Below are 26,446 nucleotides of genomic sequence, written 5' to 3'. Positions count from 1 at the left end.
AGCTGTGGAGTCAGAGCATAGCCATCATGGCTAGTAGCCTATGATATCCCTCTCCACCATGAAGTTATCTAATCCAGTGTTGAAGCCATTTTATATCACCAAGTTGCTGCATCAAATGCCACATGAGAAATGGAGTCCTGGGATTCGATAAGATGAGAGATATGGGGAGGAATGAGGGGGGGAACCCAACAATACAGAAACCTAAAGCCAAACCCCAGAATGTATCTAATAAAGACTTCAAATAATTCTTCCCATAGCAGAGTTTGTATAATCAGGGACAGGATAGTGGTGGAAGAAGCAAATCTAATGTCCATCATGGTTTGCTAGACAATGCCTGTTTTAGGCCTCATTTGTGCTAAACTGTGCTATGTTTATCTCTAGCGGCTTCCTTGCTCCCATACCAATTAGTTGCCTGCCTTATCTTGAAGGAACGTCTACAGAAGTTGAAAGAACGGTGACCTTTAAAGTGAAGAAATTGAAGTGTCTTGGTATATAACTCATTTCCAGCTTAACTGCTCGCTGAGGTGTTGGTGCACACAAAGGCACACACACACACACACACTCAGGAGTGCTGCGCATCAACAGTGGTCCCCACTGAATCATGCCATGTTGCTCCTCAGCGACTAGATGGCATCAGAGAGCTGCAGACGGGGATCTGGCGCGGTCGTCTCACCCCAAAACTAGCCATGGTCTCTCGTGAATTTCTTGGTGATCAGATTTTGCTGCAGGAACACTTCCCACAGCACGGAGGAGACATCACAAGCAACATCGATCACTTTGTCCAAAGGAAACAAAGTGAGTGTAATTTAGTGTGGTTTGCTTGGTTCTTTGCAATTCAGAATTCAGGTTTGATGCTTGCTTTGGAAAGGGTTCGGGTTTGAAAACAGAATTGCAATAATGATGGGAGGGGGTTAGAATTTGTGTGGGCTCCCCCCCTTTAAAAATAAAGTAACTCCTTTTAGCTGCAGAGTAATGATGCCTTCCCCAGTAAATACTTTTCCACCTGCTCACCACCCCATTCATTACAGTACACATAGACATTCCTTGCATGTATCAATCTGTCTCTCCACTGGAATTAATGGGACGTACCATAGACTCACTGGAACTCCATGTGTGCATCGAAGCACCTGTAGTTGGTTATTGGCTAAATTCAAAATGATGGGCAATGAACGTTTTCAAATGACAACTCATCAGGCATCGGTCTTCAGATAAAATACTGTAAGAGTTTTGAATGCTATTATGTTCAAACAGGTTTTAAATTCTGTTGATGAAGAAAGCACATGTGGGCTGAAAATTTCCCCTTCCTCTTTTTTATTGTTATCAATAGTTTACTAGGGTTTGCATATTATTACAGTAAAGCAGTAGAGTCCTTAGTAGCTCCCCCCCCGTTCCCCCTCCCCTCTGCCCCCATGACCTGTTTAGTTACAGCATTTTTATTTCTGATTCAGGAATGTAGCCGTGTTGGTCTGATGCAGTCGAAATATATTAAAAAATCAAAAAAATTGTCCAGTAGCACCTTAGAGACCAACTAAGTTTGTTCTGGGTATAAGCTTTCGTGTGCATGCACACTTCTTCAGATACACTGAAACAGAAGTCACCAGACCCTTATATATATGGACATAAATCTGACATCAGGAATCACAAGACAGAGAAGCCAGTAGGAGAACACTTCAATCTCCCAGGACATTCAGTACAGGATCTCAAAGCAGCTGTCTTATTACAAAAGAATTTCAGAAACAGAACTGAAAGAGAAGTTGCTGAATTACAACTTATCACTAAACTGAAAATTAGGGAGAGACCTGGTCTGAATAGAGATATTGGATTCCTGTCTCATTACATATGCTAATCATCTGCATCTCCTACTACTCTCCTGAGAAAAACCCTACCCTACCCTCCCACTATATATGAGAGTCTGGTGACTTCTGATTAAGTGTATCTGAAGAAGTGTGCATGCACACAAAAACTTACACCCTCTCTAAGGTGCTACTGGACAATTTATTTATTTATTTATTTATTTCTGATGTTTAATTCTTTAGTGTGCTATACAGCAGGCAGTTTCATATTTAGAAAGAGTTTAGACAGATGAATATCACTGCTATGTTGGGGTCCCAGATTAACAACTGTTAAACTGGAGGTGGTTTCATCCCTGAATTTTGATGGATTTTGCAAAACACACCAGACATCGCCCTGTTCTACGCCTTTCATTCCAACGAAGTGTTGACCGCGTGACCTTTAAAATGCAGACATTGCTATGTCGTGAGCATTGCCATTCGTATTTCAACACAAGCTCTCACACAGAAACTCTTCTGTCTGAGCTAGAGAAACATGCTAGAAAGCCAAGAAGTCAGGTGTGAATTCTGTAGGCTGACGATTGTAAACTTTTAAAATTACAGCATCTACACCCACGTATAGTAGCGACTCTGAGGAAGTAACTGGGAATCGTTTCACACATTTTGGCCTTACTAACATTCACCACTAAGAAACAGTATGTCCTAACCCTGAATGAGCTCAAACGCTTATTTAATCTGAAAGGTAGCTGGTTCATGCACCACAGGTAGCTAATCAGCTAGTTTGCAGTAGTTTCAAATGGTATTCCTAAGATACAAAATTAAAAGACGCCTGCTTCTTGGGAGAAAAGCAATGACAAACCTAGACAGCATCTTAAAAAGCAGAGACATCACCTTGCCAACAAAGGTCCGTATAGTAAAAGCTATGGTTTTCCCAGCAGTGATGTATGGAAATGAGAGCTGGACCATGAAGAAGGCTGATCGCCAAAGAATTGATGCTTTTGAATTATGGTGCTGGAGGAGACTCTTGAGAGTCCCATGGACTGCAAGAAGATCAAACATATCCATTCTGAAGGAAATCAGCCCTGAGTGCTCACTGGAAGGACAGATCCTGAAGCTGAGGCTCCAATACTTTGGCCACCTAATGAGAAGAGAAGACTCCCTGGCAAAGACCCTGATGTTCTTCACAAGGAGAAGGGGACGACAGAGGACGAGATGGTTGGACAGTGTTCTCGAAGCTACCAGCATGAGTTTGACCAAACTGGGGGAGGCAGTGGAAGACAGGAGTGCCTGGCGTGCTCTGGTCCATGGGGTCACGAAGAGTCGGACACAACTAAACGACTGAACAGCAACAAGAAGAAGATACTGTATTTGGGCTTCAATGATTCTTCAATAAGAAGACAAATAATTTTGAACAGTCTTTGCTGAAAGACAGTTAGTTCATCACAGTCAACCATCCTGTGTACTTTCTGTTGCCTGAGTTTAAAGGATGTTGAAGTTGAATCTTCCTTCAATAATGATTATGGGACAATGCCCTCCATGGTACCTCAGGGCAGCAGACTAGCTCAGGGGCCTCTGTGAGAACAGAGGGATTCCCTGTTCCTGTGATTTTAATTTGTTTTAACTGCATGGAATCTGCTGGTGAATGGCATGTAATTAATTAATTAATTAATTAATTAATTAATTAATTAATTGACTAGATGGGTCTTTGGCCAGATCCAGGGGGCCTTTCTTATGTTGTTGGATGGAAGTAAATATACAAGGGACTCAATAAAGTTTCCCCTCATGGTTACAAGTGATGGCTCAAAAACTAAAGATAAAATTCATTATCGGGTTTGTTTCTTTGGGCGTGTGAGCGAACAGCGATAAGCCGTCTCTGAGAATTTGGGTGAGGCTGACTTAGCATCTCTAGAAACCTAAGCACAGCAGTGGAAGCACAGCTGTTGAATACAAACCTGTTTCTCAAGGACATTTATTGCCCTCTGCAAATTGAAAGATGAAGATGTGGGAGAAATAAACCTCCTTGACTCCAGTGGGACTTACTTCCAAGTAAGCAAGTATAGGACTGCAGCCCTAATCTCTGAGGAACAGGTGCAATTCTGATGCCAGGAGCAATTCTGATGACATGACAGGGTCTTCCCCCTGTGAGATCACTTGAAAATAAGGCTATTCCCCCCCCCCTTGTTTCCTTTGAAAAACAGGGCAATGTAAATGTTGGGCAGGTTCCTGGCTTCAGACTGTCAGGACTTTTCTTTAGGGAGTGTTGGCAATTAGATGCTTACTCAGTCCCACCACGGCAGAACACATTTCATCTTGTTTTTATGTGGAGCTGTTCAGCTGCTTCTCTAATTCACAATAAGCAAAAAGTCACAACAAATTCAAAGCTGAAATGCGAAAATGTGATCAGCTAATCTCAATCAAAAGCCGCACGAACAGATTGCCAATAGACGTTCTGATCAAACATGAAGAAAGGGGGGGGGGAATCTTTTCCCCAGGAGGGGAATAAATGGGAAATAAACATCAGAAGAGGGTTTAAAAAAAATACCCCTTAATTAACAGGACATCAAAGCATGCAGTGTGCTTCTTGTCCAATGAACAAATAATGAATAATGTCCACATTCGGGGTTTGATCTGAGTCAGGACTAAAAGCAGTTTATGCCTAGCCTCCAGATGCAACAGGGATAAGGTGGCAGAGTTCTGAGTCTGGAAGAGGATTACTTTTGAATGCTTGAATCACCATCATCATCATCATCATAACCCACCAATCTGGGCAGCTTACAGTACATATAAAAACATAGTAAAATGGCAAGCATTTAAAATTTCCTGATACAGGGCTGCCTTCGGATGTCTTCTGAAAAATGAGAAACCCTCCATGCATGAAAAAAAAATCCTACACAGCAAGAAGTGGCCTGAGCTAAGGCCTGCACTAAGTTCCTTAACTGAATGGAAATCTTTACAAAGAAACATTTCAAAATGTTATATCCCAAACGCCTAATTTTAACTGTAAACTCAGCCAGTAGAGCCGGAGGCACTTGATCCCAGGATCGTGGGTTCGAACCCCACATTGGGCAAATAATAATAATAATAATAATAATAATAATAATAATAATAATAATAATACACGCCCATTCAGCTGAGTTGCTCTAGCCATTCTGCATTGCACGTGGTTGGACTATATGAGCCACATGGTCCTTTCCAACTTTACAATTTTATGATTCAATAATCCTAAGGTCAATCTATTTTCACTGGTAGTGCAAAAAACCAAAGCAAACGAGAAAGCTTGCAAGTACTTCAAATTGTTAAGGGGATGAAAGAACACCTTGTCACAGGTTGTTTTTAAGAACATCATCCAAAAGCTTCCATTTATGGCTGCTTTAGGGACAGGGTTCTCTTCAGTACGAAAAAAAACTGGCACTTGACCCTTGACTTGATGAGGTCATGGAAGCTACAAGTAACTATAATTTTTAACCAATTTCTCCCCGCACCCAGGAATAACTGCTACAAAAGGCTGCTCAGTTCACTTCCAGACAGCCTGCTTATTGAGCGTTCATTCTGACATGCTTGCAAGGAGGTTAATATGATGTTTCGTCATGCAGATGTTACCCGATGTTTTCCAATGTCTTTCCTCCAGCACTTTCTTTATTGCAAAAAGTCTGATTTGGGGGCGGGGGTTTGTTGCATAAGAGCACTAAAATCAGCTGAATGGTCTGACCTGTATTTGGTGACAAGTGATTGAATCCCACCTGAAAGTAGTGGCAGTCCAGAAGCGCTGTCAGTCTCAGACATTTGACTGACAGGGGAAGAAATAAAGGCAATAAAATGTGTTTAGTGAAGGAGAGGTGACAGAATACATCACGGAGATCTTATGAGGGCCATAAGGAAATTGGTGCTGCTTTGAACCTCCATCTCTCCACCCTCAAGAAAATCTACATTTGGCTGATTCGGAATGTGGAACAATTTTTAATGGTGTTTTAGGAACAATGCCTGAATTTAGCAGCTCTATATTTGAGCCGGGGACGTAGGTGGCGCTGTGGGTTAAACCACAGAGCCGATCAGAAGGTCAGCGGTTCGAATCCCCGTGACGGGGTGAGCTCCCGTTGCTCGGTCCCTGCTCCTGCCAAGCTAGCAGTTTGAAAGCACGTCAAAGTGTGAGTAGATAAATAGGTACCGCTCTGGTGGGAAGGTAAGCGTCGTTTCCGTGTGCTGCTCTGGTTCGCCAGAAGCGGCTTTGTCATGCTGGCCACATGACCCTGAAGCTGTACGCCGGCTCCCTCGGCCAATAAAGCGAGATGAGCGCCACAACCCCAGAGTCGGGCATGACTGGACCTAATGGTCAGGGGTCCCTTTACCTTTACCTTTATATTTGAGCTATCAAATGGAATTCGTAGTGTTCTCTTTCCCCACCCCACAGAGCCATCAAGCTGCTGTGATTCAGTGAATAAACATGTGTATTTTAAGCTTTCATATAGCATCGGGGTACAAAAGAATTAAATATGGCAAGATAGATTGGTGTGACAGGTCTGCTGCCTTTGAGAAGAAGAATGGGATAGAAATTTAATGAATGAATGAGTGAATGAATGAATAACCAAATGAGAATGCCTCTATCACAAGAATACACAATGTTAGTTGAAGTCAGCCTGAAAGCAACGGAAATTTCTCGTTGCAAAACAAATAATTATTGAAGTATATCACGTTTTTTTCACAGAAGGACTTTGAATTCCCGGAAACTTAATATTCAGTGCACATTCCATATTTTTGCACCTTTCAGTGGCAGTGCTAAAGCAAATCGGGATGCGCAAGGAACAGCACTGGCTTAAAAGCTTGTCTAGACAGATGCGTTATTGATTGACAGCCTAAATGACAACTAGGATTTAGGTGAAGGACTCTGAGGTTGTTGTTTAAAATATACCTGCACCTGGTATATTAGAGAAGGGGAAAGGAATGATGGCAAAATCTGATATGAAAGACAATGACCGAGTTGGAAACTGCTCATTATGCTTTGCAATACATGTAAGCAGCCTGACAGATTTACAGTGGATCAGAGCAGCTCTTTGGGGACATTGGTAAAGATAGAACACCCCTGGATATTGCAACAATAATGGCTTGCCACTTGTACTTTCAGAAACAAATATATATAGAGAGGGGGGGGGAGGGAGGGAGGGAGAGATCAAAACTGCACCATGAAAGGTGAATCTAGAAGACTATCTGACCACTTCTATTATACAATTTTTTTTAAAAAGAAAAATATTTTCAAGAAGTGGTCATCTTAATGTATATATTTAAATTTCTGACAAAAAAGGAACACCACATGGTGCCTTTTCCTGTAATTGCCCCATGCCTAGGCATATATATCTACGTGTGGGTGTGTATTCAATTTAAAGTTATTAAATGTAAAATGTATTTAAATGGGGGTAAATGTAATGTAAGCCTGATCAAACAGGTAGCTGTCACAAGAAGGCTTAGTCATAAGATTTAGGAGGGAAAGGTGATTTTTAGCTTTTGTATTATGATTGCATACAGTTTGTGTTTCCCAGATGAATACTTAGGGAGGGCACAGAAAAGGGGTGACTGAGAAATTGCCATTTACTTTCTAAGAATTCAGTTTTGGAGAGAAAACATCATTGTTAAAAGGCAGTTCCCTCTCCCCAAGCATCTGACTCTGTTTTGAACCATTACGTTGGCAATACTCACATACATATCGTGGAGTAGCATTTTACATGCTATCTCCATATAATGGCATTCTCTCCATGTGATGGGGATCTCTGGAACCATGGCTCTGGAGCACATCAAAGGGAAAGTTGGCGATTTTCAATCACTATATGTCTCCCTGCCAAAGGGAAGGCTCTTCCCACAGATTTGTGCAAGCTGCCTGAAAGTTCCAGCAGTTCCATCTGGCTACATACTGAATAAGATGGATTCTTGACTGAATTTCCACATATCTCTCAGCACATGAGTGAGCGAGTGGTTCCCATATGCACCCTAAACCAACCTAGAGTACCGAAAGAGGCTGGAAGAAATAGCCACATGTTACACCAGGGGTCAGCAAACTTTTTCAGCAGGGGACCAGTCCACTGTCCCTCAGACCATGTGGGGGGCCGGACTAAATTTTGAAAAAATATATATGAAAGAATTGCTATGCCCCACAAATAATCCAGGGATGCATTTTAAATAACCCAGGGATGCATTTTAAATAAAAGTACACATTCTACTCATGTGAAAACACAAGGCAGGCCCCACAAATAACCCAGAGATGCATTTTAAATAAAAGGACACATTCTACTCATGTAAAACCATGATGATTCCCGGACCATCTGCAGGCTGGATTTAGAAGGCGATTGGGCTGGATCTGGCCCTCAGGCCTTAGTTTGCCTACCCATGTGTTACACCATACATGGGAATGTTCAGGTAAGACTGAAACGAGCTTCCTTACAGAACAGAATATAGAATCAGCAAGACTTTGTGCTCCTTTTTAGTCTGCTGGTTTTCATTTCAGTAAATCACACTTCAAAACGGATCACACTTCAAAAAGACCTTGAAGTGTGACCTCAGGATCACACTTCAAATGACCTTGACAGATTAGAGAACTGGGCCAAAACAAACAAGATGAACTTTAACAGGGAGAAATGTAAAGTATTGCACTTGGGCAAAAAAATGAGAGGCACAAATACAAGATGGGTGACACCTGGCTTGAGAGCAGTACATGTGAAAAGGATCTAGGAGTCATGGTTGACCACAAACTTGGCATGAGCCAACAGTGTGATGCGGCAGCTAAAAAAGCCAATGCAATTCTGGGCTGCATCAATAGGAGTATAGCATCTAGATCAAGGGAAGTAATAGTGCCACTGTATTCTGCTCTGGTCAGACCTCACCTGGAGTACTGTGTCTAGTTCTGGGCACCACAGTTTAAGAAGGACACTGACAAACTGGAACATGTCCAGAGGAGGGCAACCAATATGGTCAAAGGCCTGAAAACGATGCCTTATGAGGAACGGCTAAGGGAGCTGGGCATGTTTATCCTGGAGAAGAGGAGGTTAAGGGGTGATATGATAGCCATGTTCAAATATATAAAAGGATGTCACATAGAGGAGGGAGAAAGGTTGTTTGCTGCTGCTCCGGAGAAGCGGACACGGAGCAATGGATCCAAACTACAAGAAAGAAGATTCTACCTAAACATTAGGAAGAACTTCCTGACAGTAAGAGCTGTTTGACAGTGGAATTTGCTGCCAAGGAGTGTGGTAGAGTCTCCTACTTTGGAGGTCTTTAAGCAGAGGCTTGACAACCATATGTCAGGAGTGCTTTGATGGTGTTTCCTGCTTGGCAGGGGGTTGGACTCGATGGCCCTTGTGGTCTATTCCAACTCTATGATCCTATGATTCTCTATGAAATCAATCCAGTTTATACTTAAAATTAAGTGCTTATGAGATGTCTCGCTAACATTCAACAGGACGAAAGAAAATGTTACAAGCCTTTACTGACTCGTGGCTTAAAGGTAAAGGTAAAGGTACCCCTGCCCGAACGGGCCAGTCTTGACAGACTCTGGGGTTTGTGCGCCCATCTCACATCTATTGGCCGGGGGCCAGCGCTGTCCGAAGACACTTCCGGGTCACGTGGCCAGCGTGACAACACTGCTCTGGCGAGCCAGAGCCGCACACGGAACGCCGTTTACCTTCCCGCTGGTAAGCGGTACCTATTTATCTACTTCCCCCCGGGGGTGCTTTCGAACTGCTAGGTTGGCAGGCGCTGGGACCGAGCAGCGGGAGCGCACCCCGCCGCGGGGATTCGAACCGCCGACCTTTCGATCGGCAAGCCCTAGGCGCTGAGGCTTTAGCCCACAGCGCCACCCGCGTCCCTAACGACTCGTGGCTTAGGAGCTGTTAATTCATGGTCAAGAGATGATCTCATATGGAAAGGTATATTTCCACACATGTCATCATCATCGCCATCATGGCTAACAGGAAGGGAAGATGGGAATTGTTCCCCAGCAATATCTGGAACTCCAGACATTCCCCACCTCCTTGTGCAGAAGGAAGAAGAGAACTCACTGTGTGTGTTTTTCCTGCTAGGCTGGAGAAAGAAAACGGAGGTAAAGAAAAACTTACGTTGGCTTTGATGCCTCGGCTTGATCTGTCTGTAGCTTTTCTCCCCCTTCCACTTCCATAGTGCAATATACAATGCGGTTGGGTGCTAAGGATTTGAGACCTTGGACTTCCATGATGACAACCTATTAAAAGAAAACAGAAGAAAACCACTCTGGATGACGTTCTGCACTCAGCAATCAGGTCTGGAAACAATATTTTGAAGACATTTCTATGCCGCTTTAGTTATTGTTTATGACATTTCCGAGAGAGTGTGATCCTGAGGATCTACTGATGAGGAATGTAGGGGACAGACCTAAAAGGCTGGACGTGTCAAAAATAGGTAAGTGAAGTAATGAAAATGAAACAACAGCTCTATATTGATTAATTGTGAATTGATGAATTACTGACAGTCAGCAAACAACCCCCCCCAAAACATTAATTAAAATGAATTATCTCCAATTTCTTAAATGCAGGAGAATTGTTTCCTTTTTTTTAAAAAAAAAGATGGGGGCAGAGGATTTGAACAATCAGATCACGAGGTATCCTGCTTCTAGTGGCCAGGCAGTTCAAGGTGTGGGAAGATGGGTTGATGATGTGGAGTCGATTCACACAACCGCTGCTAGTTGAAATTCCTTTTCAACTTGGCTCTCTGAGCATGCCCAGAAAGTTGTATGCAACAGCTGCTGCCACCCACACCCTTAATTCTTTCTTTCTTTCTTTCTTTTTTTTGGCAGGCTGCACATGACTGGCTAGTGACAGGCAGGAAGTTCATGTGTTCAGGAACTTCAAGCAGCTGCTGCAGGCTCCATGGTCATGTGAATTGTCCAAAACTGCATGGTGCAATGCCTTCGCATTATATCTTCCTGACAATCTTTTTGCTGACCACCCAGACGTGCCCTCTAATAGTAAGTGTGCCGTCAAAAGCCATTTTCCAATGTCTCACTGCCTCACTCAAGGTTTCAATGAATAGTTTTTGCTTGTGCTTAAGTTTTGATTGATCGCCACACATGGATTTAGGATACAGTTCTCCTAAAGTCACAACTGGCTAGTGGGGCATGGATCACTTGAGAGGCATGAGTCCCTGAACACAGAACTATAGTTCTGTAAGCAAATGACTGTGATGTGTCTCATCTCTGCCTGTGGCATGTTCTGATGCTGCCATCTCCTCCCTGCTCCTTAAAGGTAAAGGTAAAGGGACCCCTGACCATTAGGTCCAGTCATGACCGACTCTGGGGTTGCGGTGCTCATCTCGCTTTATTGGCCAAGGGAGCTGGCATATAGCTTCTGGGTCATGTGGCCAGCATGACTAAGCCTCTTCTGGCAAACCAGAGCAGTGCACAGAAACGCCGTTTACCTTCCCGCCGGAGCGGTACCTATTTATCTACTTGCACTTTGACGTGCTTTCGAACTGCTAGGTTGGCAGGAGCAGGGACCGAGCAACGGGAGCTGACCCCGTCACAGGGATTCGAACCGCTGACCTTCTGATCGGCAAGTCCTAGGCTCTGTGGCTTAACCCACAGCGCCACCCGTGTCCCTTTCCCTGCTCCTTACCAGCACCAAATCACATACAGAAAAAGCAGTGCAGGAAAGTCCTCTATATCTGCTTCAGCACCCCAATGGTGCTTTCCGCTATCAAAGCCGAACTCCATAATTAAGTAGTGGAACAATTAGCAGCATCTTCACTGGGAACTGGGCACAGTGTTGTATAACCCAAGGTTGCATTCAGCGTTGGAGTAGCAGGGCATCATATTGGTTTTGCACCCTATGGCACAGACAGTTCAGGAAGAGAGGCTAACATGCATGTGGGTTCATGAATGAGTATTGCCAAGCAACGGATGTCTCCTCGTGTCTATTAATCTGGGTTAATGGATTTTTGTGTGACTGTTTTTGGAAAGAAGCTGGAGCATGTCAGAGAGCTGGGAGATTAGAGTAGCTTAACCACCCTTGACTGTGAGACCACCCTTCATGTTACACCGCAAAGAACACACAATTACTATTTAATTCAGGTGAACCGTACATTTCAAAGTATATGTGTGAAGATAAATTGTACAACTTGTACCCGCTGCAATTTTTAATGCTTAGAAATCAAGGTTTCCTGCAAAATGTAGGTGACACCTCTAATTAGCAATGATCAAATGCAAAGAACACAGGGAAAGAAGATTTAGTAATTCAGACACCAGTATTAAAAAAAAAGTTGTGAAACAACTCTAATGAATATTAAAATACCTCCTCCCAGAAGATCTATTTTTGAACCAAACAAATAAAAAAAAAAAATTCCCCTGCAATATGCACAGCAAAGTTTGCTGTCGACTGAAATGAAGAGATGGGGAAAACATATATGGAATGCAAACAAATAACCCTTTTTCAGGTTGGGGAAGGCCTGTAGATCAGTGGTAGAGCAGTTATCAAAAGTTCCAGCTTCAGTCCCTGACATTTCCAGGCAGGGTTGGGAATGTCCCTCATCTGAAACCCTGAAGAGCTACTGCCAGCCAATGTAATTGCACAGCACACGGCAGCGCCCTATGTTCCTATGCATATGGTCCCATTAATATGACACTTGAACAATGTGGGAATTTCCATAGCAGGGCTTCTTACCATTCTGCTGCTAATATTCCAAGGGAGACAATTGTGTGGGCAGACTGATTCATGTGGTCGTTTCCCATAGCATGAGCAATGTTGATGTGGGGAATAACAGCCAGAGTCTGGCCGCCCATGCAATTGCTTTCCTTCCTGAGTTACTAGACCAGCATGGGAAGCAACCAAATCTTAGAAGCACCCACACTGTTCAGGTAAGGTTTGAATTATGCCTTTCTAGTGTGGGATGTGATACATAAGTAGCAGTCAAGTAGAACATTCCTTGTTTTCCTAGAGTGGACATGCAACGGAATTTTTGGTCCAGCCAGTTAAAACTTCCTGATTCCTTCTGGCTGGGACATACTTCCTTTGCATGTTGACTAGAGGTGGGTGTGACCTTACCTGTCCAAGTAACTAAAGGACAAGGCACACAACACCCTTTCTCTTTGACTTCCTGCATCGCTGGAGCAGCAGCTTTTAGCTAGAAATGCTCTATTGGCTCTCAACCAACAGAGAACACTGGGACTATATCCATATGGGATCCACATGTATATACTTTGTAACTAAGTCTGCCTTTAGGGATCCAACTGTGAGCTGATGATGTGAGTCAACTTCTTTTATATACTTTACACAAGACTGTGGCGTGTTTATTCTTTTAAGTGGGATATAAGGGAGCTTACCAGGAATCTAATATTGAGAGGCTTAAACGAGCCTGCAACCAGCTATCCGCTGTAAATTCTGCTAAGTTATAGAACTTGCTAGTGCAAGTTAGGAAGGATATTAATAAACAATATATCTTCTCCTGCCTCCCTGAATATTCCCACATATAGTCATTACAACAAATAAAGGGCTATTATATTACAAAGTCATGTTCCTTTTCTCCTTTTTTAAAAAAACAAATCCCATGTCTTGGCACCATTAGAGTGCACAGTTCCCCACCACTGGCTACTGCTGCTGGCAAACACGAAAAAGCACATCAAATTGACATCAGTGTGCTGAACTATAGGTTAAGGAGCATGCAACTCAACACCAGGCTGTCTTTTTCACTTTGTAGCATTTAGTTCTCATTTATTTTGCCTTGCACAAGGACTCTTAATGGGCAGGCGAAGCACATGCAGATTCTCAAACTTACAAACAAAAGATGTAGTTCAGAATTCCTTATGCAGGGAAAAGGAGCCTTAGGCTTGTTCCAAGACAGTGAGCATTGAAGTGTCGCTAAAGTCCTATGGAAGGGGAATCCAACATAGTGTCCTTCATAGGCTGTAGACTATAAATCCTGGTTCTTGGCCATGCTGGCTGAGCCTGATGGGAATTGTAGTCCGTAACACCTGAGTGGCACCACGTGGGCTACCCCTGTTCTATGGAAATCCAGATGTGCAAAAAAGGGGGTTCTTGATTCAGAATAATAACTATGGATCATCAACTTTTGAAGCCACCTCAGGTGTCCTGAATGGGATATTTTTAGATAAGCAAGCGATTTTTAATTTAGGTAATTGGCTTAACATTTACACATTCTCCTAACAGACTGCACTAACAAGGCTGCATGGAACCTGAAAGAAGAAATCAAAAGGGATGTTAAAGGGATTTCTTTTTGTTGTTGGTTAGGTTTCCCCCCTTCCTTTGCTCAAGTATTGGGGGCCTGGTTTCTGTTTTGCTGACCTCTGCCCACAAAGCTTTTATTTTAAGCTCTGATTAGCTAAACAGTGATTGTCGAGACTTTCTTTTGCTGTTGTTAACTTGCATGAATATTGCCAACATGCCTAATTGATCCGTAGAAAAGCTGTACATTTTACCTCCAGGGAAAAAGACAACACAACGTCTGACTTTGAGAGCTGGTTTTCATTTTCTTCTCCCAGGTCGATGATGGAGGTGTTGTGGCTTCGTTTTAGTTTTTGTAACTTGAACTCAGAGCCACCTTTGGACACTGGCATGCTTTCCAGGTTTGCCATTAGCAAATTGACCGATGACTTCAGTTCCTCAATGTACATGTTTTCCATTTCTTTGGATACAAATTTAGGAAATTTGCGTTCCTGTGATTGAAAGACAAAAGTAAAATTAGGGCATAATCAACAGCATCATGTTAGCACGTATTTATAATTATATTAATTGTTGTTCAATAAAATATACCCAAAGCAATGTTTACTTTATACCAAAATTGTATTAATTAGGCAGGCACTACTGATATACTGGATTTGGGGGGAAATGATATGTAAGCCTACTAAGAAGTGCAATTTTATTATGCATTGGTTTTGAAGCTTGATTTTATCTACATTTTGATAATTTTATTATTTCTGCTGTTTTTGATATCTGTTCCTATCACAATTTTTATTTCATATTTTATACTATTTTATTTAAATCACTTTTATACCTCTTTTGATATATTAAGCAGTGCATCTAAATCTTGATATTAAATAAAGGTGCAAACAGGAATTCATCCAAGCAAACATCTCTATCTTATGCTTTCTAGCGCAAATGTACCACTCAGGGTAGCTCACAACATTGAAAACACAACTCCATAGAATAACAATAATACGTGCTAACCAATGAAAAGAGACAGAGTCAGCGTTTAAAGCCAGACATAAAAACAATTGTCTGCTTCAGCACAGCGATAGTCTGCTGGAACAAAAATATCTTTGGCAGAGCAAAACAGCAAGGGAGGGAACTGGCTGTTCACAGGGCAGGATAATCTAGGTGCACCCATGGAAAAGTCATTAAAATGCAATCTAATAAAAACAACAGAAGAAGAACCATGTTCACATCCTAGTTGGTATTTAGCTGATAAAGACTCTTGAAGTAAAAATGAGCATAAGAAAAGCCCTGCTGGATCAGACCAAAGGTCCCTCTAAAATCCTAGTGGCCAAATAAATGCCTATGGAAAGACAGCCTGAGGGCAACATCCCTCCTCCCCACTTGCAATTCCCAGCAGCTGGTTTTCAGAGGCATATTGTGGAGGCAGAACAAAGGCATCAGTTAGTAGCCACTGATAAAGACTTCCACTGCCTCCAACCATTAACAGCATCATGGAATGCCTTCAGCTGCCAAGAGACCTTGTTAAAATGAAGCAATAGAATGCTGTGGTATTAGAAGGGAGGGTGGCGCTGGACCACATGGAAGGGATATCACTCTTCAGTAAAAAAAGAAATGAAAGTAAAAAATTAAAGAACTCCTGCAGATAGAAAACTGGCATATCGGGGAGAAAAGTTCTAGCCTAATCCTGTGCTTGCTTGCAAGGAGTTTTTAACACTGGAGAGCATTCAGAAATGTGACCCTTCAAGTGGACCCTGAAGTGTTGCAGTCCAGCCTCTCATCTCATGTTGCTGCAGGCATAGACCAGACCGTAGAAAGGCTGGCCAACACATATCTCTTTTGGCAGCAGATTGCAAAGTCTAGGTGCCACAGCAGAAAAGGCCCTGCCTGTACTCCGAGAGGTCTTATTTCAGTAAGTGGGGAAATATGGGCAAGCTCTGTGCACATTTACAGGGGATGGTGGAAAATGTGGGAGCAAGGGTAGCCAAAACTATGAAGGACTTAGGGTGTTCAGTGGATTAAAATGGGCACCTTGGGAAAGTTGCTTTCCCCTTATACCCTTCCAAACGCTTAACATACTTGACGGATGACCCTCCCATGCCAGGTCTAGCAAAGTCCTCCACTGTCCTTAAGAGTTTAATCTAGGATTTGGATATGACTCTCAGAAATCTCCCTAGTGTTTTTAACACTCTGAGTTGATAATCTTATTATGCTTTTCACAGGCTAATGGTGGCTCTAATAGATAAACAAGGAGAAGGAGGTAACTAGGACGTAACAAAGAGACCTGTTTCAGTGGCCATTCATGCCCTTAGACCGGGGGTCAGCAAGCTTTTTTAGCCATGGGCCGGTCCACCATCCCTCAGACCATGTGGGGGGCTGGACTATATTTTTGGGAAAAAAGAAGAACCAATTCCTATGCCCCACAAATAACCCAGAGATGCATTTTAAATAAAAGGACACATTCCACTCATGTAAAAACACACTGATTCCCAGACTGTCTGCGGGCCGGATTTAGAAGGCGATTGGGCCGCATCCAGCCCCCAGGCCTTAGGTTGCCTACCCCTGCCTTAGACTATGGCTACAAGTTTTGTCAACTATAATTTGGTATGATACCTACTCATATGAGTATAGGTTTATATAAAAATAAACAGTCCCTGCATATGGATGTGTTGGAAGCCTAAACAGGACAGAATATGAAACCTGGTCTGAGCAGAGATAAGGAATTCATTGAGTACTGTCACTGTGTCCAAATCCGTCCCCACAATGATTTTTTTTCTCATGTGACAAAAGGAAGTGGAGCCCTTGCTTCCCATTCTCAAGTAAACTCCAAAGGAGTGGAAGAACCGGTCTCAGAAGCAGCTCCTTGCTTCCACAGTGGTTCATGCAACATGGTTCTGGATTCATATCATTTTATGTTTGTACCTGCTTGGCATCTGTGTGACCTAAAGCAAAACATTTCTAGCTTAGCTCGCTGAAAGATTTACAGAATGCTAGAGGTTTCTGTCAAGCATATGAGGTCTAGTGCTTGTTACGTTGAAAGTTTACTTAGGTTGGAGGTTGCCTTGGAGAAGTAGGCAAGATCTTACTGCCTGCTGAAGAGAGATTATTCTACTATAGAATAACTACTGTCCTCTTTAGTAGAGCTGCAATTACTGGTTGAGAAACGGGGGCATTTTCTGAAAAACTACTGAACTCGGAAGTTGCCACTCATTGAATTAATCGGGGCTTTGTGAGGACAATATGTTCGCCTCAACTTCTGAACCATGGCTTAATTTGCAGATGGCTTGGCCAACGTGAGATGTGAACAATTTCTTCCGCAAGCATATGCTGACCAATCAAGTGCACTTATTAAGCACTGTTCTCTGAGCTGCTTGCTGGTTCCTGCTCACTAACAATGCAATTTAAAGGCATAGCCAGGGCTGCCAGGTGAGAAAGGGAACAGAACTCCTGTCCAGAGGATGAAATTTTGGCAGATGTAGCTCGTCATTCAAGTTTCATCTGCTGAAATTCCCTCTTCTCTCCTGTTATTAGAGATGCAAGAGCACTGTCCTCCTTTTCGCCTGGGCAGATGTAGTGCGAACTAATTCATGTTGCATTACAAATGGGAAGAGGCTGGTGCAACTAATGGGGTGAGGGAGGGTGTTTGTGAGGTTGGGGTTGGGTAGGCACACCAGCAAGAGCACTGGGTTGACTCTGCTGCTGGGCTTGGGCAATCGCAACCTCACTGCAGATGTTGCAGCAACAGAAACAGGGAGAGATGCTTCGGATGCTCCAGTCTTGAGGGTATAATCTGTTGCTCCATGGAAACTAGTCTCTAACCTAAAAGCAGTACCTGATGTTTCCCCATCACCATCCTTCCCCACTCAGTCCAAAACATTTGGGAGGCACCTGGTTGGGGAATGCTGGGCTACAAGGGCTGTCTGAGATGCTTCATGAAGAGCCCCTGCCTCTGCCACTGGGTAAAGGTAAAATAGATAAAGGACCCCTGGACGGTTAAGTCCAGTCAAAGGCGACTCTGGGGTTGTGGTGCTCATCTCACTTTCAAGCCGAGGGAGCCGGCGTTTGTCCACAGACAGCTTTCCGGGTCATGTGGCCAGCATGATGAAACCGCTTCTGGTGCAATGGAACACCATGACGGAAACCAGAGCACATGGAAATGCCGTTTACCTTCCCGCCACAGTGGTACCTATTTATCTACTTGCACAGGCATGCTTTCGAACTGCTAGGTAGGCAGGAGCTGAGACAGAGCAACAGGAGCTCACCCCGTTGAGTGGATTTGAACCGCCAACCTTCTGATCAGCAAGCCCAAGAGGCTCAGTGATTTAGACCACAGCGCCACGCGCATCCTGTTGTCATATGGAGTTTACAAATTGGTCAGCATATTAATATGTATTGAAACCAGTTGCACAAGTCATTCCACTCACCTCTCAGCCTGTACAACCACGTCATTTTATGTCCTGCCCAATTTTCGCCATGAGTTATTAACATACTTTATATTAATAAGTATTTGACTTTTGCATCCTTGCCCTGGGCCTGAAGATTCATTACTTGTTGCCAGTGACTTTAGCCTTTAATGAAGAAACAATGGGCAGCATGTAACCAAAATGTCTCCATTGGGCACCATGAGAAAGTGCCATATCAGGAATGCCACAGAAGGAGTTTCTCATTAAAAGGCTGCTCAGCAAACAAATGTCCTTTATCTCTGGAAACTTTTCAGCAGCTGATATGAATTCATGTCCCTTTATGACATTTTGAGGCAGGAAGCACTGGCTAGCGAACTATTACACTCATCTGCTTTCAGCTAAAAAGTTTTATGATCAGATCATTGTCCCCAAGCCTTCTTTTTTAAATAGACCTTTGATGCTTATTAGCCTTGTAAAGTACTTTCGTAAGCATTGCTCAAACAAGTAAATCAGGTCCAGCTATGGGAACTCTTCATTAGCAACAAGTAGCAGAGAATTTCAAATCTGGTGACCTATCCATCCCTTTCACTTTTCTGGGCAGCGCGGTCTTTCATTCTGTGATTAAATGAAACATGATAAACCATGGGGGAGAGAATGTAGCTGAGTAGTAGCATGCATGCCAATGGTTTAATCTCCACCATATCCAGATAGACAAGGGGAAAGTGCCTGTCTTAAACCCTGGAGAGCTATTGACAGTCACACTTAGATGGGGTATCAATCTGATTTGGTGTACAACAGCTTCCTATGTTCCTATGACTTCTGTAGCCCTTTTGTGGATTTCATTGACAGTGTTATATATAGAACCTAACATATAGGATTGCTACATAGCCTACCAGAGGATGCCCCATTCAGGGAGGCTTCCTATTTAATCAACACAGTTCATCCTCTGTGCGTGCAGCAGGAAGAGTCAAGCTCTCCTTCTCTCTTTCTGGCTATTATTGGTTTTATCCAATGGCAGCCTCTCTTAGAGTAGACACACTGAAATAATAGACACAACCAGTGCTTTTTTTCAGCCGGAGAGCAGTTCTGGCACCTCTCAGATGGGTGCACTCTGGGCCAGTGGTTCCCTTGCCTGTTTATTGTCTTTACATACTTTGGAGAAGCCCCAAACAAAATCAAAAGGGAAGCTGGCCAGCAAGTCGGCACTTTTTTTATATAGACCGTCTAGCTCCTAGCCACTCCTAGTCATGACTGGTTAAGCTACGGAGCGGAGCCAATTCATATTTCCTTTTCTTCAATCTTTCTCTCGTGTAGTGGTGGTGGGCTTTGAGTTTTCCAGTCAGGCCTCTACCACTGCACACACACATGCATTAAGAGGCAAAATACTAGTGTTATCCTAGTTACCAACATAACAATGAAGTAGTAGTAGTAGTAGTAGTAGAGTTTGGATTTGATATTCCACTTTATTACTACCCTAAGGAGTCTCAAAGTGGCTAACAATCTCCTTTCCCTTCCTCCCCCACAACAAACACTCTGTGAGGTGAGTGGGGCTGAGAGACTTCAGAGAAGTGTGACTAGGCCCAAGGTCACCCAGCAGCTGCTTGTGGAGGAGCGGGGAAGCGAACCCGGTTCACCAGATTATGAGTCCACTGCTCCTAACCACTACACCACACTGGCTCTCCTGAAGTACCTAGCTAGCTGAATTCAGAATACCCAGTGGGAAAAGCTGACATCAAACCATCCTTGCAAGCTAATTACTTTCAGTTAACTCTAAAATGTAACCTGTGATGCTCTGCAGGGAAGCAGAATCTGTAGCAGAGTGCCGTAATTCACATATGTGGCATCTGTGCTGTGACATCTACTGAAGTAGACACAGCATGCTCTTTGAAATATGCTCTGTCCTGAGCAAACAGAGTAAGCATTAGAACCCCACAAATTTGCTAAGACTCAAATCTCATAAACATGCCCAGTGCATATGCATAGTCCTTGTGGCGACTCGGCCCTCCATATATTGTCAGAGTACAGTTCCCATCAGCCCCATCCAGCATGGCCAATGGCCAAAGATGATGAGAGTTTACACCATCTGAAGGCCACCAGGTTGGGGAAGGCTGGTGTGATTGAATGCATCACTTGGGTATCATTCTCCAAGCATGTCTTTGCCTCTGACAATTTGTACTGTGAGTTTCAGCAATCAGCAGCTTCACGAACAAAGTTCAGTTCTGGAACGGGTTTTAAAGATCAAACTTCTGTAGATGATCTTTGAGAGATGTCTTCTGACTTAAGACATAAAAGACACTAATGACATTAAAAATATGTTCATAAAAAGGACTCCTGGCAATAAAAAATAGAGCTATAGTTCTCTTAGGAAAATGCCTTTAAGCAAGTTGGAGAAATATACGTACTCTGCCAACATTCACTGGAGGCAGAATTCAAGGCTTAGTAAAATGCTTTAGCATTAAAAACAAAACAAAACCCTTCTATTAAAAAAAGCTTTTCTACCAGGCAAATTAACAATTCCAAGTTCAAAGCTTCAGAAACCTTTCCTTTTTATCAATTTAGCCACAACCATATCTAGTAAAAGCTTAACAGTGAAACTGATAATGATTTGCCCAAGGTCAGCCTGTGAAATTTGAACTTGAGGTTCTCACATCCAAGCCCATGACATATGTCATGTCAAGGACTGATGCTCCTAGCCTGAGACAAAGGGATATTTCAAGTACCTTCAACCTGGGAGTTGAGCATTCATTGTTCTGAAGAGTTGCTGGATTGGAAAGGTCCCTGATTTAGGTGACAACTTGTATCTAATTAGATTTTTTCAGCACCCCTTTCAGAAAGCCCACATTGTATTCCTGTTTCTAAAGATTAATTAATGTGCATATTTTTTCCTGTTATCTTATTAGTATTCATAGAAAAGTATGGTTAAACAGTAAGATAAACAAACCAAATTACCATCAGTGTGTTCCCAAAAGGAGGCAAAGTTAGGATTTAACCTCCTTTTGGGTATTATGCAGTTTCTTAATAAATATGGAGCAATACTGTACTCAAGGAGAAAGAGGGCAAACCTTCCACTTTAAGCAGGGGTGGAGAAAGAATGAATATATGGTTTCCGCTGTTAATTTTTGCAAGCATCCACTTTGGTCTACCTCATTTGTCCATATCTTTAAAGTGGCCTTTAATATTTTTTTTTGGAATTCCTGCCTGCTGTGATAATGACTTTGAAAAGCAGAATGCACAATGTAAGGGCAAACAGGGGAAGCGAATGGTGTTCCTCCAAAATGCTGGCAGTAAACAATGAAGCACAACAACCATTCATAATACACAAGCTCAGTTGGGTGCCTCATGATTGCTTTGCTGAGAAATCGCCCTGGAAAAGCCCCATCTTCTGAGATTCCTCAAAGAAGCCTGGCAAATGCTGGTACGTAAACAATGAGCGAGGCATTTATCCTACAGGGACTTGTGGTTTACTCTGGAGGGACTTGTTGTGCATCTGCGCTTCTCAGTAATGAACTGGAGGGGCTTGGAATTGGTAATATATTTAGCTTCATGGGCTGTCAAAAGCACTAAGGATATATCTGGGCTTGTAAGGAAAACACTACATCATATTTGTTCTTGCAGATGGGAAGGCTGGGACGCAGGTTACGATTTCTCTCTCTCCCAGAAGAGTGATGCGACACAGCAGCTGGTGAGCCCTCCCTACTACACCTTACAGGGTTTTCCTGATCCTCCCCCAAACTGGCTCAGTAGCTCAGGATTTGGCAGTGCCCTGGGGGAAGCGTCACAGCTCAGTATCAGAGTCTAGGCTTTGCAGGCAAAAGGGCCTAGACTCAACCCCCAGCATCTCCCAGTGGCAGACTTTCTTGGGGTTGTTGTTACCTTGGCGATCTGATCTGCCATTTGGAGACGTCCGTCGAGCTCCCGCCTAATTTGTGCGGCTTGTTCATCTGGATTGTCCAGCTGCATGAAAACAAAACAAAATAATTAATACTGTTATAGCAATAATGAAAGGGGGGGAGCAGTCAGTGATGGAAGAAACACTATTACAGCATGCCTGTCTGTCTGTCTGTCTGTCTGTCTATCTGTCTGCCTGCCAGCCTGCCTGCCTATCTGCCTATCTTTCTATCATCTATCTACCATATTTTTTGCTCTATAAGACTCACTTTTTCCCTCCTAAAAAGTAAGGGGAAATGTGTGTGCATCTTATGGAGCAAATGCAGGCTGCACAGCTATCCCAGAAGCCAGAACAACAAGATGGATTGCTGCTTTCGCTGCGCAGCGATCCCTCTTGTTGTTCTGGCTTCTGAGATTCAGAATTTTTTTTTCTTGTTTTCCTCCTCCAAAAACTAGGTGCGTCTTACAGTCTGGTGCATCTTATAGAGCGAACAATATGGTATCTATCTATCTATCATCTATCTATCTATCTATCTATCTATCTATCTATCTATCTATCTATCATCTATCTATCTACCTATCTATATCTATCTATCATCTATCTATCTATCTATCTATCATCTATCTATCTATCTATCTATCTATCTATCTATCTATCTATCTATCATCTATCTATCTATCATCTATCTATCTATCTATCATCTATCTATCTATCTATCATCTATCTATCTATCTATCTATCTATCTATCTATCTATCTATCTATCATCTATCTATCTATCTATCTATCTATCTATCATCTATCTATCTATCTATCATCTATCTATCTATCTATCTATCTATCTATCTATCTATCTATCATCTCTCTCTCTCTCTCTCTCTCTCTCTCTCTCTCTCTATCATCTCTATCTATCTATCTATCTATCTATCTATCTATCATCTATCTATCTATCTATCTATCTATCTATCTATCTATCTATCTCTATCATCTATCTATATCATCTATCTATCTATCTATCTATCATCTATCTATATCATCTATCTATCTATCTATCATCTATCTATCTATCTATCTATCTATCTATTTCTATCTATATCTATCATCTATCTATCTATCTATCTATCTATCTATCTATCATCTATCTCTATCTATCTACCATCTATCCATCTGCTTTGTAAGATGCCAGGAGATGTGAAGCAAGCATAAATAAAATATAGACATAGTACTTTTCAAAGTTTTCTGCACTACTATTGATGCTGCGTACCCATTTGCAGCCTGTTGCACAATCTATCAGACACATAGCTTTATCCCTCTATGTCTTACAAATAGCTGCATTTACTCTTTCCTGCAATATTTAGCTGTAAAGAGAAAGGCATCTAGTGTCAGAAACTCCAAGGAGTTGTACCATCTCCCCAAAATGTCTTCCTTCATAAATGCCATTATGTGTTGTCGTCGTTGTCGTCTTCTTGTTCAACTTTTCTCACCACCAAAGGAACACAAGTGAATAGTAAAGAGAACCCGCACAAGCGACGCTGACACAAAACCCCACACATACATTAAGTAAAATACAAACATCGCCTCCCGACCCCACACAATCCCCACCCACCATGCCCCCCTCCACCTCTTCCCCCCTTTTCTTCCTAAGGTAACCCTAATGTCTCAACAAATGAGACTGACCTACGGAAAACGTAACTTGAAAAAAGACATTACGCATACCTTTGTAAAACAAGAAAATTTTAATAATAAAAAAGAGGGGGGGATAGAGATACTGACTAAAAACTACTTTTTATTTCATTTTCCACTCATTTTTCACCCCACCTGCCCCGCAATACCACCTCCATTCATTTTACTGGGATTGTTCTATGTCCTCCTCCTAAGAGGAACCTTAATTAAAAATACTCTCAAGTGAGGCTCCAAATTCATTTGCTTACTAGGTACAGGGATGCCCAGCTTTTCACCTTTGACTGCATGAACTGCTCTGTGCCTTGCCTAGAAATATCCAGATTATAACCATATTATGTTTGTGTGTGTGTGTGTGTGTGTGTGCATGCTAACCATCCAAACAGATTATTACCATTAACATCTTTTTTTTTTGCTTCTGCGAGAAGAGCTGATGCCTTACTTTACTTTCGCAAGACAGCTGCTGCCATTCTTCACTATCAAATGCCAGTTATGCCTTTTATATGGAGAAAGAAAGCTTGACTGCTGAAAGGACATCACTGCTTAAATGCACAACCCCGCGAACATTTTTATTAAAGGCAAGGAAAGCTGATAATGTCTACTTTCTGAAAGTTCAGTCATGATGTTCCTTTTGAGGTCCCTCCTTTTCCACCTCTGCGCAAGCTTCTTATTATTATATCACCTACTGACTGCAGAGAAAATGCACCACTTTCCAAGGAACTTTCAGCGTAGTCCTACACATGCTTGCCCAGAAGTAAGTCCCACTGAGTTCAATTGGGCTTACGCCGTAGTAAAGTATTCTCAGCCTATCATTGCCAGAAGCCTTCCCTGTATTTTATCTTAATTATTGATCAGTTCACCTCCTCTCCCCTCAGACTTTACAAATGCCGAAGCTCTCAGCGATCCCTTCTAGCTATGGGAGAGGAAGAGAGAGAGGGGGGGGGGAGAAAGAAATCTCCCGGAGCGCTTTGTGTACAGTAGCACTATCTTTGGTGACAGGTCTCCATAAAACACTTTTATAAGCCGGCTTGGGGTTGCTGTAAATACCACCCTATATTTTATCCTTCTCCGGAGACAAATTGCTCCATACAGCAAGCGCTTGCTTGCTTGGTGCAGTGCAGTGCAGTCTGGAAAGTTACAGCCGCAGGAACCATTACGGTTTCAATTCCCAATCTGACTAGACATGAGCGCTTAGGTTATAGTTCCCTGAATGTATTAGACTATGCCATCTATCCATCAACGCATTGCTGAACCTGCAAGCTGCACCAGCTGCTTCTTTACACAAGCGCACAGGCAGGTGTGCGGTAAACTGTATTCGTAAACTCAGGTCGCGTTTCTACACGCATGGGCGGGTTCCTGGCTGCTCCTGGAAAACGTCTCATTCCAATGCTAAGGATGTTGAAATGTGGGAAGGGGCCTATTCTGCTTTCAGTGAGGGCTGCAATCAGGTCCTTGTTTAGCAGAAGTAGCAACCCCTCTCTGTCACCACACTATTGTCCCCTATGTAAGAATGCACTACATAGACATTTCTATCTACCGCATTGAAAAGACATATTGCTGTCTACTGCCTCCGTATTTCAGTTAAGTGAAGGATAATCCTACAGTCATGGTGCTTTCTTTGGTAATTCAAAAGCTTGTTATTCTGAGCTCCTTTAATTGAGGTTAACTGCACTGCCCAAAATAAACTTGCAGGCTATATTTGGAAGGGAAGGGCGCTGTTTTGCTTGAAATATGTCCTCTTGCTTGCCTTACTACCGTAGCACCTTTCATTTTGCAGGCATTTTCAAAGAACAATCGCCACAAAACGAGGGCCAATCATTTGTATGGTGATGTTAGTTCCAAAGCAGCATCCTCAGGTCAGTGCTCAGACAACAGATGCCTTGGCCCTCCGTGATTTAGTGGACCACAGGGACACTGCTCTCAGGTTTGCAAGGACATCTCCTACAGCTGCTGGCAATAACATTTCTGCTTCTGAAGGTAAGCAGGACATGAAGCAGTGACACACTTTTTATGGCAACTCAAGGATTACATCTGTGTCTTGAACTAATGGCCTGGAAGCACGTTCCAAAACAACATTAGGGCTACTTTTCAGAATAGTGTCACCTCTGATTCAAGATCCATATACATGGCCTATGAGACACATGTTCCCACCAGATTTGTTTTCTGTCAGAAAAAAGCCCAGACACTGTAGCTGCTTTCAGAACCTCAGCAGGCAATGCAGTTCTCACATTAAGACTAGATGACTCAGGAAAAGACGTCAAGGAAATGAAGCTTAGTAAAACAAGGTTTGTCTCTCTCTCTCTCTCTCCCGCCCCAAATCTGCAGCAAACTTGCCTAGATTTGGTTGGTGAACCGATCCCATCATAATTCACAATTATGCGAATTATGACCAAGTTATAAATTTAATGTTAAGAATTGCTAAGGTCAAAAGTTCTCCATTATTATGAGATTCTGAAGTATGTTTGTAGTTAAATTTACTGTAAAAGAGCTCTAAAACATTTTCTTCTAT

The 26,446-nt window shown here is 42.7% G+C and overlaps 1 protein-coding gene across 9 annotated transcripts in view; it reads right to left on the bottom strand.

The window, feature by feature from the left end:
* CADPS (calcium dependent secretion activator) overlaps positions 1-26,446 on the bottom strand; it is a 352,734-nt gene that overhangs the window by 200,093 nt on the left and 126,195 nt on the right. For all 9 annotated transcript variants that reach the window (XM_082209239.1, XM_082209246.1, XM_082209238.1 and 6 more), the window contains exons 4-6: positions 22,243-22,323; positions 14,233-14,469; positions 9,887-10,008 (exon numbers count right to left, since the gene is read on the bottom strand). In XM_082209239.1, the coding sequence (XP_082065365.1) occupies positions 9,887-10,008; positions 14,233-14,469; positions 22,243-22,323 (440 nt within the window). The remainder of the gene's footprint in view (positions 1-9,886; positions 10,009-14,232; positions 14,470-22,242; positions 22,324-26,446) is intronic.

Source organism: Podarcis vaucheri (genome assembly GCF_965113315.1).
Source record: "Podarcis vaucheri genome assembly, chromosome: 2".
Lineage (NCBI taxonomy): Eukaryota > Metazoa > Chordata > Lepidosauria > Squamata > Lacertidae > Podarcis > Podarcis vaucheri.
The sequence above is the reverse complement of the archived record's forward strand: the minus strand, read 5'-3'. Positions and strand labels throughout refer to the sequence as shown.